The sequence below is a fragment of the Cervus canadensis genome, chromosome X, assembly GCF_019320065.1.
Source record: "Cervus canadensis isolate Bull #8, Minnesota chromosome X, ASM1932006v1, whole genome shotgun sequence".
Classification (NCBI taxonomy): Eukaryota; Metazoa; Chordata; class Mammalia; order Artiodactyla; family Cervidae; genus Cervus; species Cervus canadensis.
In genome coordinates, this window is record NC_057419.1 from 144128727 (window position 1) to 144149742 (window position 21016).

At 43.4% G+C, this 21016-nt stretch overlaps 1 protein-coding gene across 3 annotated transcripts; it reads left to right on the forward strand.

The window, feature by feature from the left end:
- Nucleotides 1-510: 510 nt before the first annotated feature.
- PLP1 (proteolipid protein 1) lies at nucleotides 511-20043 on the forward strand. 3 transcript variants are annotated; one of them, XM_043457494.1, is made up of 8 exons: nucleotides 511-527; nucleotides 2926-3059; nucleotides 12083-12269; nucleotides 13812-14073; nucleotides 15155-15323; nucleotides 15772-15845; nucleotides 16603-16668; nucleotides 17936-20043. In XM_043457494.1, the coding sequence occupies exons 2-8, from the start codon at nucleotides 3056-3058 to the stop codon at nucleotides 18005-18007; spliced, it is 834 nt and encodes a 277-aa protein (XP_043313429.1). In that variant the 5' UTR covers nucleotides 511-527; nucleotides 2926-3055; the 3' UTR covers nucleotides 18008-20043. The 3 variants fall into 3 exon arrangements, with proteins under 3 accessions (XP_043313429.1, XP_043313428.1, XP_043313430.1); XM_043457493.1 differs by lacking the exon at nucleotides 511-527 and adding an exon at nucleotides 2807-2823; XM_043457495.1 differs by lacking the exon at nucleotides 511-527 and adding an exon at nucleotides 2807-2823 and having other exon boundaries at nucleotides 13812-13968.
- Nucleotides 20044-21016: the final 973 nt, after the last annotated feature.

Here is a 21016-nt window from a genome sequence, read left to right on the forward strand (position 1 = left end):
GCACTTATTTACTTTCCTGGGAGAAATTCACTGGACTTCTCTGAATTTCAGAGTTTGGTTTGTATAATGGAGAAAAGAGAACCCTCTTGCCTCATGGCTTTCAAGAATCTGGTACTGTGTGATCACACAGCGGAGGGGGGATGTTTTATCTAAGCATTTGGAGTTATTTGCAAGAAAGCTGCATGACTAAAGCAAGTGATGATCAAGGAGGCCCAGATCTTTGGAGGTACCATCAGAAGTGCATGAAGCAAACTGTTTATGAGTTTCATACAATCCTATATTGTTCCCACAGGCACCCAGTGCAGGCAGCAGGCTACCACCAAGAAGACTGGTATTGCCCTCTAGGGGAATCCCTGGGCACTGCCAGGGATCTGGCTGGACTCTGGAGAACATTTTGCCTGTAGAACCACTGGAAACAGAATCACAGAAATATGTGGAGTTGGATAAATTAAAAAAAAAAAAAGCCCACTTGGGGACGGAGGGAGAAAACCCTATAAGAGCTGTGGGAAGGACTCAGGAGAAGAGTGGTGAGTGGCAGCTGAGGTAGTGTCAGGCCCTACAGAGCCACTGTGGCATACTAGATCCTGGAGAGCTGGGAACCTTAAGGCACTGGGAACAGTGAGCATGACACAGTCACCCGGCTGAGCCCCTTTACCATCCCAGGCATAAGAACAAGGGAGACACAGAAAGACATGCTCCATCAAGGAGTGTGGTGAGCGAAAGAGACAGAGAGAAGCAGTGACAGAGCTGGAAAAACAGACACTGAGAGATTGAGACCTGAGGAGAAGACAAAATGAATAGTGAGGCAAGAGAGTTGAAGGAAAGAAGAGAAATGTGTATTAAAGGGAATGTAGCTGAAAAATTGGTCTCTGTGAGTTTATCAGGAGCACATCTTTTCTTCCCAATAGCGTAGCAGTCCCCAGGGCTGCTGGTAGGAGTCCAGGGACAGATTTGTGAGACACCCAGGCTGAGTGATTTCTCTTGGGTGTAGAAGTGTCTCACCTATTCAAGCTGTGAAAAACCATCTCCTTCATCATATCAATAAGAGGCCTTGAAGTTTGGGCTCAGCTCCTGCCATCTGAGAAGCAAAGGGCACACATTTGGTGACTTCTTGCTTTTGGTTCTCCCTCTCCTCCAGAGCCATTCTCTTGACAACAACCATCCAGAAGTTAATTGTTGGTACAGTCCCACAGCAGGCAGAGTCCATGGCTGGATAACAGGGCTGGTGAGGTCAGAGATCCTGGGACTGGCTGCCATCAGTCGTATGGCCGTAGTCTGGCCTGCTCTGGAAAACCACTATTATATGGTTCTGCCAAAGGAGCAGCATTTACAGGGATCCTTTCTCCTTGGGGCTGGTATAAGAGCAGAGGCTTTAAAGTTCTAGATCCTCTGCTCAACTATGGCAGGACTCAGGAACCTGGGGTACCCACAGGGGCATCTACAGAAGACTCACCCATTTCCTAACAGCAGAGCCCAAGCCAGAAACATGACCAAGGTCTCAATTCAAAGAGAAAACTGTAAGACACAATTTTGCCTCTCTCCCCTTATAGAAAGATCTAGGATCTGCTCAATACCTCCTTCCTCTTCTTTCTTACCCCGAGGCAAAACCATGGGGAAAATTAGGAAGGGAGGGCATACCTTACTTCCCTGGAGTTGTAGGGTAATCCTCCACTTATATGTCAACCAGTTTCCTCAAAGGCCATCCATGGGAGGATGCAGACCTCAAAGTCAAAGAGAGTTGTGTCTCTCTGAGGCTCCTGAAGGGCTAGGGAACACAAGCAAGCAGTTTGATAGATACTGGTTAAGATTCAGTTTTTTTAGAAAACTTCCATACGCGAATCCCACCTAGTCCTGGGCACTCAAATACCTTCACAGTCTTTAGAAATAATTATTACTAGGTTTTTTATATTATTATTTCCTTGATTTGGCTATTATTCATGCATCTTTCTCTGAGGCAAGGACCATATTTATTTCCCCTTCCCTCCACCCTCACTGACAACCATGGCTTTACCTCCACCCACTCCTTGCCTCTCATCACCCTGGATACAGCTCTCTCATGACTCTCTATTCTGAGGGTGGGGTATTGCTACCTAATGCCCAGATTGTGTTCTTCTGTGAGTCAGTTACCTTCCATGGAAATCACCCACATCCCCAGCTCTCACCTTTTCTTTAGCCTGTTCTGTGAACCTGCACAGCATGTCTTCTTGCCCCCTCCCTGGGTCTCCGTTATCCTGTCTATAAAATGATTACAATTCTAGCTTTCTCCAGCTTGGTCAAAATCTGTTCGAGGAATCAACAGCTTGTGTTTTGTCCTCATTCAGTTGAAACCAAGAAGGATTTGGAGGAAATTATTTTTAAAAGACATTTTTTTTTCTCTATTGTGTTTCTAAAACTGGAATGGGAGGAGTTGGGAGAAGCGCTTATTTGCTAGAGTGGAGGGGGAGGGTAAAGGTGGATAGGGTCAAGAACAGTTAGGCATGAGGGGTGGTGTTGAGGCAGAGTTAGAAAGACTAGGAGATCACATCTAGGGTTTTGACCCTGACTGCCTCACCAGGGCTACCACCTTCATGGCCTCCAACACTTATGCTGCCACATCATCTCATACCAAAATAGACCTAAGGATCAGTTGGAGGCTTGCAGGACCTTTTTCTTTTATTTCCACCCCCAAACCACATTTCCAGATGTCTCTGCAGCAAAGTGAAATTCCACATAGGCAAGCCTTGGTGGGGGGTGGGGGGAGAAGAAAAAAAGAAAAAGAGACAATTGGCACTGAAAAGCAGAAAGAGAAGACGGAGGTCTTAGAGAAGGGAGTATCCTGAGGAGGTGGGGACAAGGGGAGGAGAAGGGGAGGAGGAGAGGAGGAGGAAAGTGGGCCTGTCCCTTTAAGGGGGTTGGCTGTCAATCAGAAAGCCCTTTTCATTGCAGGAGAAGAGGACAAAGATACTCAGAGAGAAAAAGTAAAGGACCGAAGAAGGAGACTGGAGAGACCAGGATCCTTCCAGCTGAACAAACAGACTAGCCAGCCGGCTACCATTGGAGTCAGAGTCCCAAAGACATGGGTGAGTTTCAAAAACTTTAGATTGGAAGATTCAAGCCAGAGCATAGGAATTTGCAAGAACTTTGGAGTTTGGAGTTTTTAATGGTTGAAATGAATTGTGTTCTGGCACTTGTTTTCTTTTTCATTCCTTAGCACGCAATTAGATTAACTCCTTCTTTGCTGTACTGATAATGATGCTTTATTGCCAAAGAACTCCAGCAGCACATGGAGAGTCCCACAGGTCCTTGGAGAGAGTGTCTGGAGGGCTGGATGTGGTCATGTGTCCTCCTACCCGCTTACGTCCCTCTGCCTTCTCTTTTCCCCTGGTCCCCATGTACTGGTAATGGCCTGGTCAGCTGACATCCTTGGTTCTGCTGTAGGCAACTAATGTTGGCTGGCTCTCAACTGTACAAATGACTGCTTGCTTGAAACAAAATTTGGGCCCCGTGGGGCATCAGAATGAAATTGGGTGACATGGATTCAGGTTTGGCCATGGCTGAGGAGGCCGATCTCAAGTTCAGGAAATGAAAATAAAATCCTTAATGGCTTTACCATAAGGAAGAGATATGGGTAGGGCTGTGTGTGTGTGCACACACATGCACACATATGGGTGACCATATCTAGCAAATATTACAGACTTAGCCTTCCTGAGGGCATGACTCAGATTCTAAATCCCTGCTGTAACAAGGAGGCTACTGGGACCTTAGGGCTTTTGCTGACTTGGTTGAGTCCTAAGGGCATCTCTGTAGAGAGAAGCTACATGGTCTGGTCTCTTGTAGTGTTCACTGAGTGCAAGATGTACAGAGCACAAGAATTTTTGTTCATACAGGAGGCCACAGAAACATGTAGACATTGCTCACATTTGGCAAAACAAGAGCAACAGCTTGAATGTGTCCTAAATGAAATGAGAATCAACTGTCCTGTGTATTCACCATCAAATGTATTACCCAGAAGATTCCAAAAACATCTACGGAGATGGGTTTTCAATTATATTAGGCTAGTGTCAGTTTTTAAGTTGTTTCATCCTGAAACACTGAGAGAGCTCTTGAGGCATGTATTCAGGCAGGATAATTAAGAAGGCACGAGCACTGGACTAGAAGTGAACATAACGAGGTTCGAATCCCAGATCTGCTACTTATGAACTTGGTGACATTGGGTAGGTTGCTATGAATTATTACTTCATCATCTGGAAAATAGGGATAATGATAATTGCTTTGTCTACTTTCAGGGTTATAAAAATAAAAAATAATATGTGGGAGTCCTTTGAAAATGGGCAAACTCTATAACAGCTGTAAATAATAATAATACTAATTATTATACAATGATGCATGTACAGGCTGTCTCTTATTCTTCCTGAAGTGATTGAGTTTCTTTGCATGTACTTTGTGCACTTGGGTAAGAATTGTCCAGTCGAGTGGGGCCAAATGAGAGGTGAATATTGCAAGAACTCAGTTCCTGTCCTAGATAATGTCAAGAACCTTACCTGAAGTCAAGGCAGCTGATTGGGTAGGTTGTGAATCAAAAACAGAGAGGGAGTAAAGAAGGATGCTGAATACTACTTCCTTAGGGAGTAAAAGCCCTGAGGAAAAGGCAGGAAAAATCAGGTGACCGTAGGGACAGTTTCCTGTTACAGAGGCTAGATGATTTCCTCCAGGGAAGATTATTGCAGATGAGGGAACAGTCGAAGCTGTGTATGGGATCTCTTAATCTGAGGGTGAGCCATACTTGGGCTAGGTGCACATGATAGAGTAGCCATTATGTTCTCAGTTATGCAATAGCAAAGTATTGATATTTCAAATGCTTTTTAAGTAATAGACCATCTCTAGCAAGGTACTGGACTGCTACTGCTTCCGACAGGGAGTGTGTTGCTGTTTAACTATTGCACTGGACAGATTATATCATAGAATCTTGGATTGGACTGGAAGGAACTTTAGAAGCTGTCTGAGCTAATTCTCAGTGCAGGATTCCCTTCTCAAATGTTCCTACAGCTTCTTCTTAATCATCCCCAGGAATAGGAAGCTCACTACCTCCACCACGGAGAATCAAGTAGGGTCGGAAATGAGGAGGAACAGGGAATTCTGTAGTGTTCACACAAAAGGTTTACAAGGGACATGAGAGTTCACTAAACCTTGTCCTGACTTGGGAGGACATCAACTTGGGAGAGGGATGTTCCAAATGAGTGTTTTGGATAACAATGGAACTGGAAAAGAGCCAAAGAGCAGTAGCTGATTATTCTCTGCTTAGTAACACAATGCCATTACCGAACAGCAAAATATTGGCTCTTGCAAAGCCTGATGTCTGAGAACAGTGGCTGTTACCCTGGTAACCAGACTATGATGCTTCCCTCCAAAGGTGGCTGTTTGCTGAGCAGTGTAGTTTTGGCTGGCTCACAGTGTGAGTGCAGCCCAGGCAAAAAGTGTGGAGGCAAAGCAGGGGTCCAGGTTTTTACTAAATGCTTGAAGACTAACTGAATCCCATCATGATGGCAAGAAGGCTGCAAGAGTGCCAGGAGCTAAAAAGAAAGCAGATGAAAACCAGAACTTTCACTTACTTTTCCTAGGGACACTGACTAAAATGATCATATGTACCCTTCCCCACCCCACTCCTTACCTCGGCCCAGCAGAGCCAGAGGAGAACCAGGGAGATTAAAAGGTCTGCTCTGATTCAAGGGCCTTTTGCCCTGGCTTTCTGCTAGGAAAGCCAGAAATTTACTCAACAACCTGACAACTAGAACTATGCTCTCAAATCTCTCTGAATAGTAAATAGACCCAAGAAACCCTTGAGAAATGGATAGGAGGGAAAATACAGTCTCCAAATCCATGAAAGCAGATGCCAATGGCATCTTTTTCCCTTGTTGTGTGTTACCTTGAAGCCTTGAAAACCGTCCCCAGGGTTCTTGGTGTTGAAAGAAAGCAACAGTAGAAATGCCCTCCTTGCCCACAGAACTTCAGGTCCAGAAAACATCAAGTTAGGGCAGTAAACTGATTGGGAAAGATAACAGCAGCCTTGGCAGGTGAACAGAGTAGCTTTCCCTTCCCTTCCCACTGTCAGGGCCTGCCCAGTGTCAAATTCTCATTGAAAACCCCTTGGTTATTTTAAAATGGTCTTAAAGGTGATCACTCAGCTCTGCACTGGCCTCTGAGCTTTCTGCCAGGCCGGGCTCTGGAAAGGAGTCAGTGACATCCCAAGGAAGAGAACAAGGTTCCCTAGAACAGCTTCACACTGCAACCAAGGGAAGAGGAGGAATTGGTGGGAGACTGGGCTAAGGAATGAAGTATGGAAACTGTTGTCTCTCAGCTTAGTACCAGTTGCTTCTCTTTCATTTTCCCAGAAGTGGGCAAAGTGAGGACAACATGTCAGGGATAGAGTTTAACAATCCAGTCTCCACCCCAGCCTCCCAATGTTTGGGTACAAGTTGGCATACATCAATGCATGTATGCACCCATGCATGTGTGCATGTGTGAGTGTGTGTGTTTGGGGGAGGAGTAGGGAATATAGGAAACAAAGTGGTCCAGATGCTGTTTCCATGGTAATAATAATATCTTTTCAAAGAGGAGGCTGAGCTTCATTTTTATTTAATTATGTCTGCATGACTTGACTATCTAGCAAGCTTGGATTTTCATGCCCCAGTGGCTACAGAGCCCCTTTCCAGCACATGAACATGGTATAAGTGATGATTTTATGTAGGAAAGACAAGATTATAAGCAAGGCTTTGTCTGATCTGGATAAAGCCATAAGCAAAAGTCTTTGTCTCTGGCACCTCCTGATGATTGTTGTTTTATTCCTAGAACCCACCCATTCATCCCCATCCATTCCTGGTACCAGTCACGGCTGCTCTAGCATCTTGGCCCTGTCAACTGCGATAGGTCCTGATCAAGTGAGCCTCTGTTCATGGGGTGAGGTTAAGGGGTGGGTTCTGGGAGGAGAGTAAGACTGTAGCTCAGATTAGAGACTTAGAGAGATGGGGCCAGTTTTTCGCTCAATGAGCCTGCCTGTTGTTTAGCTCTATTGTATAGGGTTCTTCTATCTCTCCCTTTGTCAGCTGGATTCAAGGGACAGGCTGGGATTTGTGCAAGGCACAATTGGTCTCTTTCTGTCATCCCTTTTGATGAAAGACCTTCCTTTCCTCCCTTTGATGGGTTCCCAGATTCAAATTGAATTTCCATCATGGAGCTTGTCCTTGAGGCATGTCCAGGGCATGGGAAAGGAGGGAGGGCTCGGGAGCCCTTGGCTCCTGCTTAAAGAGACAGCATCAGGATCAACCCAGTACCTTGGATAGACAGAAATCTGGATGAGAGTCACAACAGTCCTGTTGATCCTTGTCAGATTCCTGTGAAGAGCATTAATGAGAAGTATTTGAAGTTCTATCACAGATTGATTAGTTTTGGGAGTTTGCAGATACATCTAGCCAACACAGAATATTTCCCCTTTGCTTACATTTTGCCCACAGGGCTTGGTTATACACATTTAAACACTAAATTGTAGGTAGCTTTGGTCTTTGATTTGCCGATATGTTTGTTCTCCCCAACAAGACTGAAAGGTCTTTGAAGGAAGGGACTGGGCCTTATAGTTCCCTTTTATTTCCCACAGTGTCTAGGTTATTGCCATATGCTTAATAATTGTACTGAATCCAATGAATGGAAAGGCAAACCCTGGGGAAAGTCATTATTTTTCTGTATGATCTTTCATCAAAGTCAGGTGGTTTAGGGACTTCCCTGGCAGTCCAGTGGTTAAGACTTTGCCTTCCAGTGCAGGGGGTGCAAGTTCAATCCTTGATCAGGGAGCTAAGATCTCCCCCATCCCTAAGAGCCAAAATCTCAAAAAAAAACATAAAATAGAAGCAATATATTATAACCAATTTAGTAACGACTTTAAAAATGATCTATACAAAAATCTTTAGAAAAGGTCAAGTGGTTTAATTCAATTTGGTTGCATTGGGTAATATTATTGCTATATAGTTCTTTTCTGCCAACTCCACCATGTTGCAGTCAATACTTAGCCTGGAAATGTAAGAATGCCTCTTGAGAGGCCAAGGAACTTCTACAGAATCCCTCATGGCCTTCCTGAATCAAACCGGTACCTTTTCAACCATTAAGTCTTCTGAAATGGAGAACCTTTGGCTTTAGGTTATTGTTCACACATCCCCAAATCAAAGGGAACCCAATGAACCTTTCTCAGAATATTTTGATTGTAAACTTCTTTGAAGACACAATTTATTGCATCTTCTGAATCTTTCCCAGTTGGAATCCAAAATTTGATTTTTTGCTTGGGCTGACTGGTGGAGATTCTTCACTTCTGCTGAACTTAAATGCCCCCAGAACAAACATTTCATTTCAATGTGAAGAGATGGACATCTTATGCTGATATTGTTGAACTATTTATAGCTGAAGAGTGATAGATATACTCAGGGCCATTTAATTTCAACTCCATGTTAGAGACTCATTAAAGCCTAGGTCTTTCTTGTACCTTGCTTTGAGTGGCAGTAGAGCAGAAAAAGGGGTGCTAAGTTATTTGAGCTCTAAGAAAATGGAGGAAAAATGGATTGAAGAAGAAAGAATATCAGTGGATGATTCAGAGTTGCTCCCAAGGCTGAGCCCTTTATCACCCAGTAAGAACACTATATATGATACTCTCTGATTATTTGGATGATACAGGGATCAGATAAACTAACAAGGCTTTCCCCCCTGATCTTTACAACCCTGGAGGGGGCATCAGCTGAAACTTAGAGTGGAATTCTGTTTCGTTAGCAAGAGTTCAAGTTTTTTCATTCCTGATCTCACCTGAACCACCATTTTAGCCCTTTCCAGGATAAAAAAGGTGGGGTGAGTCAGTGGGCACAGGACGGTCACTTGCTAGGGAGGATGGTTCTCCTTATTCTGGGCTAAACAAACAGTTCTTCCATTGTTCCCTGGGTCTGACCCCCTTCCCACCCCCAGGCCTGGAGGCCCCTGCAGAATACAAATGAGGCTCCTGAGATCTCAGGGAAAAAACAAGGCTTCTTTGTCCAGGGGAGCTATGGAGGGTTCTGTCCAAGCCCTGACCCTGTGCTGGGGAGAGAGGGAACAGTGGGGTCATGCACCTTCCCCTCCCTCCACCCCCAGGCTTCAGAGACCTTCTTTACTAGAAGATTCTAAGAGTTTGGGGGTGGGGAAGATTTGGATAGGCAGAGAAGGAAAATGGCCGCACTGTTTATTTCCAAGCTCCTTTTCTTGACTTACAAGATGCATCTAGTATCTTGACCTGTTAAGAAAGAGGAAGATCGGCATATAGGGTTATCGTTACCATATGGGAGAAGGCGAGGGTGGGATGTTTCGAGAGAACAACATCGAAACATGTATTTTATCTAGGGTGAAACAGATCACCAGCCCAGGTTGGATGCATGAGACAAGTGCTTGGGCCTGGTGCACTGGGAAGACCCAGAGGGATCGGGTGGAGAGGGAGGTGGGAGGGGGGGAATCAGGATGGGGAACACATGTAAATCCATGGCTGATTCATGTCAATGTATGACAAAAACCACTACAAATTGTAAAGTAATTAGCCTCCAACTAATAAAATAAATGGAAAAAAAATCGTGATCAAAAAAAAAAAAAAAAAGAAAGAAAGAAAGAGGAAGATTGATATCTGAATGTTTCCCGAGAACAATAATCAATTTCAAGTGCTGTTTTTCTCTCTGGCTTATACATGCGTTTATGTGCATGTTTGCATTCATGCATGTGCCCCCACTCTGGCACAAGTGTGTGCATGTGGGAACACACACACACACACTCACACCCCATGTGCCAGTATCTAATGAGGCACTCTTACCAAGCACAATTCATACTAAGTAAACTCTGCCTCCATTTAGAGCAGCGCAGCTACAAACTGATTGCTTCCCACAGAGGCCAAGTTTTCTGACAGTAGGCCTTCAGTTCTTAGAGAAGGGAGCAAATGCAGTTCTGCTTCAAATGTTAGCTACTTATTTTGCTTGGCTTGGGCTTCTATGCCTCATCTCTGGGGTGACACACAAGAATATTGAGGAAGAGGCTCTTTGAGCACCAAGGAAGGGCTATCATGTTAGGGGAGAGTGGGACAGAGGACTCAGTCACACTGTGGCCCTGAGAACAGAGACAAATGCCTCTACCTCAGCTTTCTCACGATAGAGATAATTTGGTCCTTCAGAATCTGTTCACATGGACATAGTTCAGGCACATCACCAGATGGTCAAGCACTCAGGGCTAAAAAGAAACTGTACTAGTATTAAGAGAGTCAGGCAAAGGATTCCCCTGGTCCCTGGCATTAAAAAAATGAGCTTTGGATAAAGTCCAAATCTAAAAGTGAATACAATGAATTTTATTTGTGTAAGGAGTTTCAGCATGCTTTTCCAAAATAGCAGCTTCTTGGCACATTTGCTATTTATTTGTGTGTGTGTGTATGCACACAAATAATTTATATATGCATATAGTATATCAACCCTGAATAGTCATTGGAAGAACTGACGCTGAAGCTCCAATACTTTGGCCACTTGATGCGTAGAGATGACTCATTGGAAAAGACCCTGATGCAGGAAAACATTAAGGGCAGAAGGAGAAGAAGATGATAGAGGACGAGATGGTTGGATGGCATCATCAACTCAATGGACATGAGTCTGAGCAAACTCTGGGAGATAGTGAAGGACAGGGAAGCCTGGCATGCTGCAGTCCATGGGGTCACAAAAAGTCAAATACGACAGTGACTGAACAGCAACAATGCATATAATATATACAAAAATAATTCATATACCATATCTATATGATATGTGAATAGATGGATAAAATTAGTGTATATATAATTTATTTTCTGAAGATTTTCATTTCTTTAACCTTTTGGGGTTGTGGCCAAGAGGCTAGAAGGTGCCTTTCTCCATCATCTACTGGATGGATGAAACATTTGTTGTTTCACTCCACATGACACCTTAGAGCTCAGGACTTGTACTTGGGACACAGACACAGCTACTCTCAGAACCTGTGACTTCTTACGTGCCCTTCCTGTTTCTCAGCAACACTTGCATGGGGCCTGGGGTACCAGATCTGGGGAATTTCAGAGTCTCAGCATTTTAAGACAGCTGTATTCCCAGGCCCTAGTGTGTTTTGTCATGCCAGAAAGACAGTTCATGCTTTGTTGGCTTTGTATAACATCTCTTTGTAGTTGTTTTGACAGAACTCCAGGGTAGGACTAAGGGTGGGGACATTGGCCAAACTGTAGCATAGGGGGACAAGTCAGCCATGCAAAGTGTCCCCATATCATTTAGCCTGTATGTTTACTACTGTGAATAATAGTCATCCTCCCATGAACCTCTCCTGTCCTCTGCCAGTTTCCTCCTTTCTCTGGACTGCTCTCCAGACATCCAGACTAAGAAGAATCAAGCATTCTGTGCCACAAATACAATGTTCAGAAATACCCAGGAACATGCAATTTCAGAGTTTTCCCACCTGAAATGCTCTTTAAGGGTCAACTCTTGTCTGGCAATATCAATATTTCTATGAAATTCGAAGGGCATTTACCCTTTGTAGTCATTTACTAGGCTGCCTGAAACTGTTGGTTGAAAATATCAGGTCTACTTAGCTTATTCTCCTCCATAGACAAAAATGTCCCCATGGCAGTATCTATGTCTTTTATATGTTCACACTCTACATGACACCTAGCACAATGCTGGGCACACAGTAAGTACTCCATAAAAGTTGATAAATGGTGAAAACAAACAAATCAGAAAGAAAAGAAAGGAGGGAATGAGAGCATCATTTCTAGTGGCCTACTTGAATACTGATTATTCAAAAACTCATGGACATTTTGGGAATTTAAGGTAAGGATTTATCTTTAAGAATGGAACAAAATATGGTTTGGGGGAGTCAGTCTCACATTCCAAAATTCTGAGGTTCTAGACTCTCTTGCTTTTTGTCTCTGAGGTGACCCCTCCTCCAACCCTGCATCCATGCATGTGAGCACAGGGCCTGGTTGGGCTGGCAGAGAGAAATGAGTGATGAGCTATGTATTGTACATCCCTGACTGTTTGCCCTCCTTTTTCTTCAGGCTTGTTAGAGTGCTGTGCGAGATGTCTCGTAGGGGCCCCCTTTGCTTCCCTGGTGGCCACTGGATTGTGTTTCTTTGGGGTGGCACTATTCTGTGGCTGTGGACATGAAGCACTCACTGGTACAGAAAAGCTAATTGAGACGTATTTCTCCAAAAACTACCAGGACTATGAGTATCTTATCAATGTGTAAGTACCTACTCTCCCCTACCAATCCTGTCTATCTTAGAGACATGAAACTCATCAGTACCTTAGTGACTAGTAGGGGATTGGTGTGGAGCCAGACAGAATTCCTGGGTCTTCCTTCTTTTTTAAAAAACATTTTTTATTGGGATATAGTTGCTTTACAATGTTGTGTTAGTTTCTGCTGTACAAAAAAGTGAATCAGCTATATGTATACACATACCCCCTCCTTCTTGGACCTCCATCTTACCCTCCCCTGCCATCCTACCCATCTAGGTCATCATAGAACACAAAAGTGAGCTCTCTGTGCTAATAAAGCACCTTCCCACTAGCTATCTATTTTACGCATGGTAGTGTATATATAGTGAAAGTGAATATATATATATATATATATATATATATATGGGGCTTCCCAGGTGGTGTTAGTGGTAAAGAACCTGCCTGCCAAGGTTCTTGGTTGGGAAAGTCCTGGGTTGGGAAGGCCCCCTGGAGGAGGGTGTGGCCAGCCACTCCAGTATTCTTGCCTAGAGAATCCCCATGGACAGAGGAGCCTGGCGGGCTATGGTCCATAGTGTTGCAAAGAGTTGGACACGACTGAAGCGACTTAGCACACACACAGTGTATACATATGTCAATCCCAATCTCTCAATTTATCCATCCCTCCCCCCACTTTATGTCCACACATCTGTTCTGTACATTTATGTCTCTATTCCTGCCCTGCAAATAGGTTCATCTGTACCATTTTTTCTAGATTCTACATACACACATTGATATGTGTGCAGATCCCACCTACAGTACATCTGAAGCCCTAAATGAAGAGGAAGTGCCACATTCAGGGGAGGAGGTCTGCCTGCCTGCCACCTCACTCCTAACCACACCCACCCCACCCCTGCCCTTGCTTTTTCTCACATGTTCTCAATTCTGCTAGGTAGGGTTAACATGGACTGAGTTGGAGCCTCTGCAGTGGTCCATATAGAGAATTCGCGGGAGGCACACTGATTGGACAGAGTGGGGCTGCTGCTCTTGTTTCACCACAACACTTGAGTGTGCTCTGGCCCAATACTAAGCCTCTCCTGTTTCTAGAGCAAGTTAGGCTCTACTTCCTTCATCCATCTTCCTTCTTACTTAGCTCCTCTCTCCTCTCTCCTCTGAGGGAGCATCTCTGAAGGGTCAGGCCAAGTAAAGTAGGGCCTCAGTTCTTCAGGTCACAGGGTAAGCCAAATATGGGGGAGGAGCATCTTCTTTTACTTCAAAAAGTGTTAGTTGCTCAGTTGTGCCCAACTCTTTGTGACCCTGTGGACTGTAGCCCACCAGGTTCCTCTGTCCATGGGATTCTCCAGGCAAGAATACTGGAGTGGGTTGTCATTCCCTTCTCCAGTTACTTCAATAAGTACAAGGTAGAAGCCTAGAGGAAGAACCTAGTGATTCCCCTAAAGCATCCCTAGCTTTGTCTAGGAGCCTACTCAAGAGTCCAACTGACTTATGCAGCAAGGGAACCGGGTCCTCCATGCATAAGATTTTCTGGCTTTGTGTTATCTGTTAACACAGGATCCATGCTTTCCAGTATGTCATCTATGGAACTGCCTCTTTCTTCTTCCTTTATGGGGCCCTCCTGCTGGCCGAGGGCTTCTACACCACTGGCGCAGTCAGGCAGATCTTTGGCGACTACAAGACCACCATCTGCGGCAAGGGCTTGAGTGCAACGGTAACAGGGGGCCAGAAGGGGAGGGGTTCCAGAGGCCAACATCAAGCTCATTCTTTGGAGCGGGTGTGTCATTGTTTGGGAAAATGGCTAGGACATCCCGACAAGGTGATCATCCTCAGGATTTTGTGGCAATAACAAGGGGTGGGGGACAACTGAGCATGAGTCTGTGGCCTCATCCCCACCCAAGGCTGGGTCCTCTCTAGGGGCCTGGCTTCTGAGTGAGGACCTGATGGCTACGGCCAAATGAGAAGGTCAGGAAGAACGTGGTGCCCAGCTGGCTTAGCCTCACTTTTCAAAAGGTCCCTAGAAAAATTTCATCTCAAAAGGGAAAGCCTGAGTTCTGTGGGGTGCTTCATACAATCAGACCATTTCTAAGCCATCTACTGGTTTGATCCCCTTTTTGATCCCCTCCTAGCTGGGACCACAGCAAGAGTAGATCTGACTGCCTAAAAATTTAAAATGCTACTCAGTGGATTGAGATGTAGGTTCCTGATCTGAGAGGAAGGGTGGATCATAGAAATTAAGTAATTGACTCCAAGATGGAATCCATACTATTCTGGGATCCTACATTGTTGAAGGTCCCAGAGGGAACTAGTATAGATCTGCATTTAAGGCCTTATCTGTCAGAGGGCTATTATGCTTCTAGTGAGGTACACATTGGTTTCCAGCCTCTAGAGTTAAAGACCATTTGGGGGCTGAACATCTGGGGGTTGTGTTGTTGTCTTTTGTGGCTAGCAGTTGGCTTAGAAAGGTTTTTGGATTGGAAATTGAAATCTTTTATTGGCTTTATTCAATAACTAGGGATCCAAAGTCCTTTGACAAGGGACATTTTCTAAGCTCAGCCTAAGGCATTTAAATGGCACGACTTTCTTTCAAGATCTCTTTTGATTTCTTCACACCTTATCTGTCCAAACAATCTCCCGAAGCCTTTCTAACCCAGGGGTCCTCCTCACTCCAACCCCCACCCATTCTCCCCCTCCCCGTTATTACTTGGGGCCAATTCTCTAGTAGATAAAATACTGCCAATGACATTTGGCAGAGGCGCCCCACTTACTAATTTCATTTGGCGGAGATCCCTGAAATCTGGTTTCATGTCTGGCACATGCCATTCCAGGATCTCTTTGTTTACATTTCAATGTCTGCAGGCTGACACTGATTTCTAACCACTCCATGTCAATTGTTTTAGTTTGTGGGCATTACCTATGCCCTGACCATTGTGTGGCTCCTGGTGTTTGCCTGCTCTGCTGTGCCTGTATACATTTACTTCAACACCTGGACCACCTGCCAGTCTATTGCCACCCCCAGCAAGACCTCTGCAAGTATAGGCACTCTCTGTGCTGATGCCAGAATGTATGGTGAGTTAGGGTGGCTTGGCTCTCCTACTCCCTATAGAAGCATGATATATTTGGTTCTTAGGCTAAGGAGGGTGGTAGTTATGGGGAGAAATAAGAAGTATGGATGCTTGAATCTTAGTTCATTAATCCCTCTCCACTGAAACCAGAGAGATTTCTTCCCTGAAAAGGGAACTTGTTGGAAGTGGTGGGAGTTTTCTTGGCTGTTTGCACTGCTCTCTCTTAGTTGACTGCTGTTCTGAAACCAGAAGCAGTTCATTTCAATAACAAACAGAAAATTTTGCAACTGTTCAATACCGCCTTCTATTTTTTGAGTAAATCTTTAGAAAAGAAAATCCTGATAATTAGTAGGACCCAACTTTTCAGCCAGGATGATTAAAGATGGAAGAAGTTCTTCAGGTAACCCCAAAGCTCTGTGAAGCTTACCTTGTGAGATTTGTCTCTTACTTAGGTGTTCTCCCATGGAATGCTTTTCCTGGCAAGGTGTGTGGCTCCAACCTTCTGTCCATCTGCAAAACAGCTGAGGTGAGTGAGCCATTGGGTTATTTTACAATGAAATGGTGCAAACTGTAACATTTCTATCCATCTTGGTTTTAAGGACTACAGTTTCTCTTTGCTGGGTTTTGAGTTAGCAGATTGCCTTCTATGAAATATCACCTGAGCCAGTGAGTGTATACATGTTAAAATATCCAGTTTCCTAAAAACAGCAGAGAAAATCTTCCATTCTAAGGCTTCCTCTCTTAAAGAGAAATTTGTAGCTTTAGGTAAAGATAGAGCTTAATGGGAAAATCCCCCAAGTGAACATTTTTATTCTTAAAAACCTTATCAAGGAAATGAGTTGTGCACAGATATTCATAGAATTTATAACACACATTTCGTTTGGAACTTCTCAATCTCATTTAAAAAGAAAGTACGTTTGAAAAAGGAAAACACTGTATTGAAAATGGATCTTATGAACAAATGCAGCAGGGGAATAAAAGGAAGGAAGAAGGCAGTAAACTATTTCTTTGAAAGCAAAATGTTTTGGGATCCCAGGCACAACCGTGGGGAACCAGTTGATTATTTGGGATGACTATACTATTTTATGAGTATTCTGTGTTCTGGGTGCTATGGGTACACGGGAGAATGGGAGGCTTATACTCTGGGATGTGGCAAGTTAGTTAGAGATGCCAAATTAACACACACAAAAAATATCAACACCTTCTGAAAGTTGTGCTTCACAATCTATAGCACAGCTTATTTTTGCTGTTGCAAGACCCAGTTCTTCTGCATTTTTTTACAGTTCCAAATGACCTTCCATCTGTTTATTGCTGCATTTGTGGGGGCTGCAGCCACACTGGTTTCCCTGGTGAGTTGTCTTTGAATGATCTTGGCAAATAAATGGTCCTGGGATAGCCTGGGGATAGCTATACCGAAAGGTAAAAAGATAAATTCCTTCTAAACTTGAAATGCTGGAGAGAAACTCCTGGGCAAAGACAGCAGAGTATAAAGACTATGGCCTTCTACTTTGGGATGGCAAGGCAGAAAATTTCCAAAAATGAGATAGGAACAAGCAAAGTGATGTGAAGGAAGAGGAGGAAGGAGATTCATGGTCAAGAAATAAGATATTGGGACTCCCTGGTGGTTCAGTGGCTAAGAGTCTGAGCTCCCAACACAAGGGACCTGGGTTTGATCCCTGATCAGGGAACTAGATACCACATGCCACAACTAAGAGCTTGCATGCCATTGCTAAAGATTCTACAAGCTGCAACAAAGATCAAAGATCCCATTTACTGCAACTAAGACCTGGCACAGCCAAATACATACATACCTACATAATTTAAAAAAGAATAATAATATGTAGCATTTACAGAGCATGTAACATTGCCAAGTGCTTTGCAGCCAGAAATTATCATTAATTCTTAACACTTCCTAGTCAAATCTGTGACAAGAACACTGAAACCTTACTAAGCATGATTTTTTTATAACCTGGAATTCTATATACCATAAATAGGAATCCATCTTGGATGCCTTCCAAGGGATTTAGTTGCTCTCCTGAAAATACTGGAAGGACCTCTTAACATTATTAGAATTGTTATTATTGACGGTGTTATGGCACAGTGTCAATGTCGTGCCTTCAATATTAAGAACACGGGGTACGAATAAGTGTTGATCTGCCCAGGATCAGCTTGCAGCACTCCTGACTCCCACCGCTGAGGGTTTTCTCCAGAGTTGAGTTGTTCTTCATCTTGTGAAATAAATGGCTGTATTAAGTGGGAGAAGTTTGTGCTGCACAGTGGGGCTATGCCTCTACAGGAAGTCTAGGTCACTCAGACATACAGATAAGATGATGGCAGAGCCCAGGTAGTGTTCACTTCCCTGAGGAAAACTCAGTGCTGGACAGAGCAGAGGTGTGGAAAAAAATCCTTGTTGAGTTGATTCTCTGGGCCTGTCTCATGGAGGATTTCTAGTCAAGTATACAGGGCAAAAGCTTGAATGTGCTCCTTTGTGTAGAATATTTTTTCTTTATTTACCTGTGATTTTATTTCTACCCTTCCTCATTCCCAAAAGGATTGGAAGAGAGAGCGAGCTGCCTTTTCTACTCTCATTGGTCTTCTCTCTTCTCTTCCCTACAGCTCACCTTCATGATTGCTGCCACTTACAACTTTGCCGTCCTGAAACTCATGGGCCGAGGCACCAAGTTCTGATCTCCTGTAGAAATTTCCCTTTCTCTAATAGCGAGGCTCTAACCACACAGCCTACAGTGCTGCATCTCCCATGTTAACTCTTTGCCTTTGCCACTGACTGGCCCTCTTCTTACTTGACGAGTGTAACAAGAAAGGAGAGTCTCATGGTGATTAATGTCTCTGCGGATTCTCCCCTCTTACGTACCTCTTTTAGTCATTTTGCTTCATAGCTGGTTCCTGCTAGAAATGGGAAATTCTTAAAGATGGTGACACCCCAACTGTAAGTCACAAAGAAATGGAGGCTCTCATTCAATTTTCAAGCATCTCCTGAGGACCAGGAAGTGTTTTCTTCTCAAAGGGCACTTCCACTGATGAAAACAAAGTGGAAAGAAAGATGTTCAGGTAGAGAGAAGGGAGGCACCTGTCCCCGTTGCATCTTGGGAGCCAAATATATTCTCTTTGGTGTACAAAACCGAGAACTCACTCCAGTCTCCCTAGTACCACTGAAGAGAGAAGAAAAAAAAAAGAATGCCAGCAAAACAATAAGAGCATTTGCCCAAATCTACCTATTGCAGCTGGGAGAAGGGGGTCAAAGCAAGGATCTTTCGCCCATAGAAAGAGAGCACTGACCCTGATGGCGATGGACTATATAAGCCCTAACTCAGCCAACCTTACTTATAGCATAAGGGAGCATAGTGTTTGTGTAAAGGGGGCGCTTGGCCTTATACCTCGTTAGAGAAGAGAAACAGGGTGTAGTCAGCATCTTCTTACTCCCTTCTCCTTGATAACAGCTACCATGACAACCCTGTGGTTTCCAAGGAGCTGAGGATAGAGAGAAACTAGTTCATATGAAAAAAAGACTGGCCTAAGGAGCAGCAGTCGCTAGTGGCTAACGGTGTAAACTGGGCCAGCCCTCTGGTAGACACAGGATAGATAACTCTTTGGATAGCATGTCTTTGTTCTGTTAATTAGTTGTGTACTTTGGCCTCTGTCATATCTTCACAATGGTGCTCTTTTCATGGGGTATTAGCCATTCAGTCATAGCAGGTGATTTGAAGATCTTGATTTGTTTCAGAATGATGCACATTTCATATTTTCCAGCTTGTCTATCACTCGTTTGGGGTTGTACCAGAAAGGTCTGGAGAATGATTCTTTGATTATGATTCTCTAACAAATGAAAATTGGACATTAAACAACACAAATGATATGTAAAATTGGCTAGTTCTTGCATCTATTGGGAGTTTTGACCAATGATTCCGTTCTTTGCAGAAACAGATTTGGTGAATTTGAATCTCAATTTGAGTAACCTATCTGAATGTCCTTTCTAGGTGGTGGGAGATAATTTGATTTAGTAATGTTACCTTGGTGTGTTAAAGAGTCAGTTTTAACATACAGGTTATTCTTTCCTGGTGCAGATCACATAACCAAATGCACCAGCCATTAGCTGGTAAGGTTCCACGGAAAAGGAAAGGGGGAAAGAGTTTGAAACCCAAATAGCTCCCAGGTTTCAGTCTTCCCTTTCTCTGTTTGGGTTTTAATGTTGGGTGAAAAAACAAAAAGCTGATTGGTCTCTATTAAGGGAAAGATTTTATGGGTATGACTGTAGGTGGCTCTTTTGATGTAAAGAGTGGTTTTGTTTTCTCCCCCAAAGTGGTTTCAACAACGTTTAAGGAGATGTAAAATCATTACCAAAAAAACACTGGATATTTGTTTTCAGCAAAGTATACAAAATAAGCTCCCAGGCTGCATATAGGGAGGAGATGGAAAAGGTTCTGTAAGAAACCAATCAAGATCAAGGAAAGTGAAGTAATCCATACCTTGTGTTTTGTTTTGATTTAATAATATAACAAATAACCAACCCTTCCCTGAAAACTTTCTATGTATACATACACAGATATACACATACGAAGAGAGTTAATCAACTGAAAGTGTTTCCTTCATTTCTGATATAGAATTTCAATTTTAACACACATAAAGGATAAACTTTTAGAAACTTATCTTACAAAATGTATTTTATAAAATTAAAGAAAATAAAATTAAGAATGTTCTCAATCAAACAACTGTGTCTTTTAATTGAATTGTTCTGTTTGACCCCACAATAGCAGTTCAACTAATTGTACCTTTATTGTGCTTTGTTCAAGGACCTCATTTATTTTTCAGGTCATCCCAAGTCATTCTCACAACAATTTTCTGAAATAAAGAGTAAATAAATCATTTCTGTTTTTATAGTTGGAGACACTAAGAAATAGAGGCAAGGTAAATTACCACAAATAACCAGTATATATCTGGGCTTGGACTAGCACTCAACTCAGGTCTTGATACTAATTCATTGCATTTGAGGGTTTCTTTTCACTTAGAAATCGGTTTCAGAATGTTCTACAAATTCAGAGTCAAATATGGTTACTTCTTTAATATGACAATGGGCTTCCCTTGTGGCTCAGCTGGTAAAGATTCCACCTGCAGTGTGCGAGACCTGGGTTTGATTCCTGGGTTGGGAAGATCCCCTGTAGAAGGGAAAGGCTACCCACTCCAGTACTCTGGCCTGAAGAGTTCCATGGAACTGTATAGTCCTTGGGGTCACAAAGAGTTGGACATGACTGAGTGACTTTCACTTTTATGTAACAATAGTGCCCCAGCCCTGGTGTGTATAGGATTCAGTTATTGTTAACTTTTCTTTGAATTGTTTGTATATTCCAATAATGAACGCTTAGCGCTTCATGCATGAATAATGCTTAGCTTTTTATGAGAAGTACTGGATGAAAGGTTTAACATATGGGCAGAACAGATATAGTAAAGGCAATGTAAATTTAAACAATCTGTGGCAGGGCAGTATTAAGTTAATTAGTAGCACATGCTATCCCAATGGCCCACCCACTAGCCCACTTAGGACACAGCATTCAATCCCTGTCACAACCCTAGGCTAGAATTTGGCACTCTAACGACCAGCCTAAAGAGATGGCAAGGAGCATCATCAGAGAGAAAAGAGAGTCTAGCTTGGGGGCAACAAGATATTCATCAGTTAAGGAGCTC

Excerpts from the sequence above, each read along its gene's own strand:
- PLP1 (XM_043457494.1), top strand. Across the intron at positions 15,846-16,602 it reads CCATCTGCAAAACAGCTGAG|TTCCAAATGACCTTCCATCT; the intron begins GTGAGTGAGCCA and ends ATTTTTTTACAG. Across the intron at positions 16,669-17,935 it reads CAGCCACACTGGTTTCCCTG|CTCACCTTCATGATTGCTGC; the intron begins GTGAGTTGTCTT and ends TCTTCCCTACAG.